At 32.4% G+C, this 7,500-nt stretch overlaps 1 protein-coding gene across 7 annotated transcripts in view; it reads left to right on the top strand.

Annotated features, from left to right (window-relative positions):
* Positions 1-7,500, top strand: part of LOC137645881 (enolase-phosphatase E1) — a 232,690-nt gene that overhangs the window by 219,373 nt on the left and 5,817 nt on the right. For 2 of the 7 annotated variants that reach the window (XM_068378901.1, XM_068378898.1), the window contains exon 4: positions 272-404. The exons of 3 other annotated variants lie outside the window; for them this stretch is intronic. Coding sequence is in view for 2 of the 4 variants with exons in the window: in XM_068378898.1 (XP_068234999.1) it covers positions 272-295 (24 nt within the window). In the remaining 2 variants the exon portion in view is untranslated. Of the gene's footprint in view, positions 1-271; positions 405-2,067; positions 2,292-7,500 lie in introns of those variants that run through there. 2 more of the 7 variants (XM_068378899.1, XM_068378902.1) reach the window with 2 other exon arrangements.

Raw genomic sequence — 7,500 nt, 5'->3', positions numbered from 1 at the left:
TATATATATATATATATATATATATATATATATATATATATATATATATATGTATACAGCCCATACAGTATATATACAATATATATATATATATATATATATATATATATATATATATATATATATATATATATATATATATATATATATAACCTTCCATACATTTGGCCTATAAAGAAATCTTTAGCTTACAGGCGCATCATAAACAACATAGTGTAATGAACATATGTTTACACTGACAATACGGTTCTCCTGGTTTTCCTTTTTACAGAGGCTGAATAAAGATTCCCCGTAAAAATAAAGAAACAAAAAAAAAAAGGTATAAGTTCTTGGTGGTTCACAAACACCCTCACACCTTCCTAGAGAGAAGGGATAACATTTGTGTTTACGTAGAGCACCCATGTTCTAAAACCCCCACCCCCCACCCCACAAAAAATAAACGTTTAGATACTATATATTCTTAAACCCCACGGACCCTAATTTTGTGTTTCCAAATCCCATATGTTTTCACGTCCACCTAACCTTTGGCCACCAAAATCCTAACTCAGCGTTTCAGTAACATACTTCATTACTTTTTTTTTTTTTTTTTAAATGTCATATTGATTGACATTTATTCCTTTGCCATAGAAATCTCTAAGAACGACTGTTAGTTTTCAGATCACGTTTATTTTTACGTAACATGGCCTCTATTTTTTACTTTTGCCATTTGGATGATGTTATGACATCTACTTCAAGGTTGTCCAAAGAAGTTTTTGTCCATTCATCATATACGAATGCAGTCTGTATAAGTACTCATTTAAGTTTTCATTCATACAGCAATTAGTTTGGGCTATATGTTGGTATATACTTATGCGTGTATCTATATGCAAGTATGTATATACATTTTGTATAACAAAATCTGTTGAATTTTATATAGCTTTTAAGACTTTCTCATGAGATGATGGCAGGGAAAAACATAAATTATTCTCTCTCTCTCTCTCTCTCTCTCTCTCTCTCTCTCTCTCTCTCTCTCTCTCTCTCTCTCTCTCTCTCTCTCTCTCTCTCTCTCTCAGTATCATGTACACTGCTTCATTTGTTATAATACTATCCATCGTATACCTGTCTACTTTCATCCACGATTGATAAAATAGCTTAAAAATATATGTCCGTCTTCTACACTCCTCACAAGAGAAAGCACTACACCATATCACTGCAATCCCTTTTTCCTCTCCAACAGAATTTGTTAACCAATCAGTCTGTGAGCCACATACAATCAAAGGTTTCGTCCAAGGTCATTCTTTTAGTCTTTGCTCCTTCAAATATTTTTTTTTCGCATGTTTATTAATAAACAAGTATGAGAAACTTTATTTTACATCTATCATTTCACTTTATCTATACTTTTCTTCCATCATTTTTTATTTTCATTATATATTCCGTTTGATCCTGGGATATAAAATGGCATTGTGTTGTCCATCTAAATGGACAGTATATTTTTTTTCAACAAATCATGTTATGTCAAGCAGCATGCTTTTGCCGAAAGAATAAGGGACCTTTCAATATACTTTGGAAATTATTTTGCAATTCGTTTAGATATCTGATTACGGTATTTTCATATTACTTTGAGTGGTTTAATCCTGCAAGAGCCCGTGTTTTACATAATGTAGGACAATATAAAAACAAACAAACAATATGCAATCATAATTACCCTTTTATCTTTCCAACACCACTTTATATTTTCATGTTTTGTTTCCTGCCTTTTCTGATTTTTGTAAAAGACTCCCACCTTTCGTCCTACCCTCCCATCTCTCTCTCTCTCTCTCTCTCTCTCTCTCTCTCTCTCTCTCTCTCTCTCTCTCTCTCTCTCTCTCTCTCTCCTAACCCTCACTTGGGAAATTATCTTGCATCACACTCTGATTTAACTTAGGGTTGGTTGTCTATCTGCCCAAATTCTAGAATATCATTAGGACCTTTTACAGACACTGAAGAGGAGTTTAGACAAAGGTAGGATTGTTCATGCCCTTGATTCCGTTTGATTTTCTCAATCAACATTTTTTTATCGTAATTTTCCTTTCTCTTTCTTTACATCAGAATAATCACTATTAGCAGATTCTATAATAAAAAGTAAGTTTCTTAGAGCAGACGAACATTTAGACGTACTTAAAGAAGCATGGCTACGTTATGTGATTGTTGATTGTTAGACTGTTCTTTGAGCTTAGTACTTTGGCCTTCAAATATAGACCTTTTTATAAGCACATTTAGATGATCAATTGTTAGCCTCTGCGTTTTCTTGACATTGTGTATAGAAATATCACATGGTGAAAAAAATTAAATTACTTACGTATAAGACCTTGAAAAATGTTATGGAACTGATTATCTTAATAACAAACTCCTTATATTTCATAAATAATTTAATGATCAAGACACAGACACACACACACACACACACACACACACACACACATATATATATATATATATATATATATATATATATATATATATATATATATAAAATATATATTATATATACATATAATATATATATATAGTATATATATATATATATATATATATATATATATATATATATATATATATATATATATATATATATATATATATATTATATATATATATATATATATATATATATATATATATATATATATATATATATATTGTATATTTATACATATATATGACACACAAGCAGTCTGGCTTATCCCAGCTTTACTCATAATCATACGACATAAAAAAAATAAATTTCAATAGTCAAACCATTTCCCACTCTTTAAGCTAAAATTATTGTATGTACGATTCAACTTCAAACATGTGGCTCACCAAACAAGATAGCTTGAGTTACTTAAAACCATCACGATCCTCCAGTATAAAATTAAAGACCAAGCTAATTGTCTACTAATGTTGCTGAATACTTGGTCATGAGACGTTACGAAAACGGTGTATTTCTATTATACAAAAAATATTCTTGATAATCACCAATGCATAAAAATATGAGGTTTTCTTCTTCTATTTGTTGTAACGGCCTGTTGGTAACGTCCTTGCCTCGGTGATCGGCAGACTGGGCTTTGAGTCCCGCTTAAGCTCGTTAGTTCCTTTGGTCGCTGCAACCACACCATCCTTGTGAGCTAAGGATGGGAGTTTGGAGGAGCCTATAGGTCTATCTGCTGAGTCATCAGCAGCCATTGCCAGGCCTTCCTTGGTCCCACTTTATGTGGAGAGGGGACTTGGATGCTTATCATATGTATATATGGTCAGTCTCTACGGCATTGTCCTACTTGCTATGGCAATGTAACTGTCCCTTGCCTTTGCTATTCATGAGTGGCCTTCAAACCTTTTAACACCTACCCGGAAACGTAATCCAGTCATTATTATGATTCTGACCGATATATAATCCATTTCATAGTAAACACACACAGGCAAATAAAATTAATTTGTCACTCCGTAATCAGGGAAACTATCATCTCCCCTATAAAAATAAAGAGCAACGTGTCTTGCTATATCAATTCCTGTCACGCTCATTGGCATTACCAAAGGTATAAATACTGATAACTCGGTCTCTCCCCGTCCCTCGGATAGCGGGGAGAGGAAGTACTCATACCACGGTGAGAGGGGAGTATCCCTAGAGTTATAACTAGGAATCCACAATCTCCCACAAATAGCCGAAATAACCAAGTTGTAGTTAGGAAAGGGGGAGGGTGTAGGAAGGGTTAAATCTGTGTGCGTGCATTTCTATCTAAATATTTACTAGTCATTTTGACGGGTCGCGCACACTAGTTACTGTATGTGGAAGATAAAGTGTAATTGCAATATCGATCAGAGAACGATCAATAGAGACAAAAAGACATCGATAGCATTGTCACCTGCAATCCACTCCACACCATAGCCCGTTCTACCAATGCTGGCACCAAGGTGGTTATAGGTTTATCTTGGTTACTATATTTATCTGAGTGTGAAAATCGAAGACTGATAATCCAATCAGTCCCCCAGAAATTTGATCTGAAATCCAAGTACGAATGTTGAGTAAGTTTTGTTCGTGGAAAATATTGTATAAGTGATACTTCCTTGTTAGTATTATCGTGGTAAATGTCGTTGTTATATCTTGGACGACTTGTTTAAGATTATATTGCTCTTGTGCGTTAAAAATGCCTTTTAGATAAGATACAATTGATGTGTGAGTCCCTTGTTATCATCGTGTAAATCAAGTATGCCTAATATTTAACAATAAAAATAGTAGACTTAGTAAGTACGACTTCATGCTTCACCCAAACTACTTTTTTTCTTATTTAAATTTCTAATTGTTCGGTTTATGTTCGTGTTGTGTACATAAAAATTGGGCAATGGCTAATCGTTCGGTCATTGTAAAAAATTGACGTCAAATATGTTTTAAGAGAAAGGTTAACGGATGTAAGGAACAAAAAAGTCAGCTTATACTCCAAATGAATTCTGGTAAAAATTAATATTTCGTTTACATCTGATATGCTACATTCTTATTCAAATAGGTTTGACCATTGTTTTATATTTCTATGGTGTAAAATATCAATTGAAATTAAGAGAAACTTGCCGACAACTTTATGGAACTACGGGAGTTAATTGTATGATATATTGACAGAAAGAGAATATCATCAATATGGTTAACAAATTTATACAAGAAGCAGTGGCAGTAAATCTATGACCCTCTAGATTTAATTTCAAAGATCCATAATTCTAGAATCATAGGAGTCCACTTCATTCCTCGTCTTAACCTAAGCTAGCACATCTATAAAATCCGATCTGTCTAATGTCAGACATCCACCTATAGTACTTCTACCCAGCCAAATAGCCATTCTGTTATTATCATCATTACCAGCTAAGCTACAACTCTATTTGGAAAGACAGGATGCCATAAGCCCAAAGGATCCAACATGAAAAAGGCACCATGAGGAAAGGAAATAAGGAAACACATAGAATAGTGTGCCTGAGTGTACCCCCAAGAAAGAGAGAGACCTCTAACTCAAGACAGTCGAAAGCATGGTACATAGGCTACGGCACTACCCAAGACTAGTGAACAATGGTTTGATTTTGGTTTGACCTAGAAGAGCCGCCTACCAGCATTTGGCTCATTCTTTTCGAGTTATTGACTCAGTTCACATCATACCAGTAACCAACTAAGTAACATAATAATTTGCATCATTCATTCATAGATTATTGAGTTAAACATTCAGTGTTATATTTCTTGAGAGTCTTTTAAATAGTCCTTTAAATCATTACCACATAATTTTGCAAACTAACCTATTTTATAAAACTATCCACAAATTATTCCCCTGATTATAGAAATATCTTTCAAAACATTTATATGATATATGATCTAAGATAATTCCATTATAGTTTTCTACATGTCTTTTCGTCAGGACATTGACCAAATATTTTGAAAGTAATACACTAGCGCAATATGTTAATTCCCTAGTAGGCTACTGTAATGATTATTAACTTCTCCCGCTAAATTAGCTATTTTTTCTCGGCACACCAAGAACAAATTCCTATATTCCTTAGTTGTTAACCTATCCCATCACATGAGCTAAATGTTGGACGTTTTAAAGGAATTTCCCATATTACATTTTATTCTTGATCAGATTTACTATTTCGCAAGTAGGCTATATATTCAAATACATATAAACCCAAATTCGGCGACCTCTCTTTCTAGTCATTGTCCCATTTTTTGTTGACTGGTATTTCATATAATGTTGTTAATGATCATGAAACTTACCAATAAATGGGAGTTTCAACAGCAGGTAATGCCGTTATGCTACAAAGGTGAAAATTAATATGATATGAACATGTCCCTATAAAAGATAAAGATAATTAAACAATAGATAAATAAATGTGTAAACGGACAGCAAGACACGTTAGGAAATAAACCCATGGTAAATATAACTAATCTAATATCACATCCATTCATAAACTTTGGTTGCGTATCAAAAACTAGAGGGGCAATTATTAGAGCACAGACCTCCGCCGCAGCAGTTTACTTCTCGACCTTTTGCTCAACATGAACCTTGACCTTTGACCTTAACATGTATCAATTGGCATGGATTTTCATACACTCAAATATGAACCAAGTTTGAAGTCCATCTAATTAGTATGATTGTAAAGATTAATGATACTCTTTGGTAACTTTATTCTGCTTGAAACTGCCGGCTTGCCTGATAGCATGTTATTAAATAACTTTTTTTTAATATATATATATATATATATATATATATATATATATATATATATATATATATATATAATTGTAGTCTACTGCTGAAAATGTTTCTATCGTGGGTCACTGGTCGATCCCCATGATAATCATTAAAACAAATATCAATTTCAGTAATTTCAATGGTAATAGTAATCTTAATAGTTTTAAAAATACACAATACATCATAACTTGTATATAAAAAAAATTATTATTTGTGTCTCAGAAACAAGAGCTTTCTTGGTAACCAAATGTCTCAGCGGAGAATTATTCGTTTCTCAGAAACAAAAGCAAATGTCTATGACCAAATGTCTCAGCGGAGAAAACTTAATATCTCAAAAGGAACAAATGAATATAAAATTTCAAAAAGTTCCCAAATTAATATTTAATGTTGGCTTGTAAGAGCGGTGTTCTTACTTTTGAAAAGCAACTCGACTTGAATTAGGGACCAAGTTAGAGTTGCCTATGTGTCCTTTGCAAACTACTGAATAACTTTGACCGCCCGACAAGTTTGTCAAAACATTATAGTTTGAAAGTATTGCTAGTTAAGTTGGTTTTGTTAACATGGCTTGATGTATGAATAAAATATGTTAACACTAATTTCCATTGTATTAAGAAACATGTTGAATGTATTTTGAAACTGTAGTTATATTTCTTTCCTTTTGAAAGAATTGTAAAAAAAATAAAACTGGATAGTTAAAAATTTGCCGTGAAAAAAAGTAAAAATCCTGGAGTAAATATTGAAAGGCATTTAACGTTTGAAAAAAGGATATATGATCACCAACTCGTAAAGATAATAAATTAGGGTAAAATTACGGTCGCCTGTATTTTAATGAAATACGGCTGGGAACAGTATATTTTTTACAGAGAATTTCCGATTAAAATTACGGTTTTTTAAGTGTATGTGAAAGTAAATATTCAATAATTCTTGTATATCAAAATAAACGTCTTTGGTATAAAAACAGCAGTACAAGGGGGTATAAATACTAAAGTTTTGACAGTTTTCTTTATATTCTTCCTCATTGCTAATATTTTTACTTCTCATGATCACACTTTCGGGAAATATTGACGAAAACTTTAGTTTACCGGATGCGACAATGTATCTATTTACATTTGAGTTTACGCTTAACAAATTCTTCGTTTTCTTTGACTCGTGAATGTTTTCTCTGTTTACATTTTCTGTACGGGTAACTTCTATGAATGATTTCTATTGCACTAACTCAAATGATTTGCCTTAAATTAAAATTTACTGGCTATGTACTTTTCTATATAACATGACAAAC

This window comes from Palaemon carinicauda, chromosome 8 (genome assembly GCF_036898095.1).
Source record: "Palaemon carinicauda isolate YSFRI2023 chromosome 8, ASM3689809v2, whole genome shotgun sequence".
NCBI lineage: Eukaryota > Metazoa > Arthropoda > Malacostraca > Decapoda > Palaemonidae > Palaemon > Palaemon carinicauda.
The sequence above is the reverse complement of the archived record's forward strand: the minus strand, read 5'-3'. Positions and strand labels throughout refer to the sequence as shown.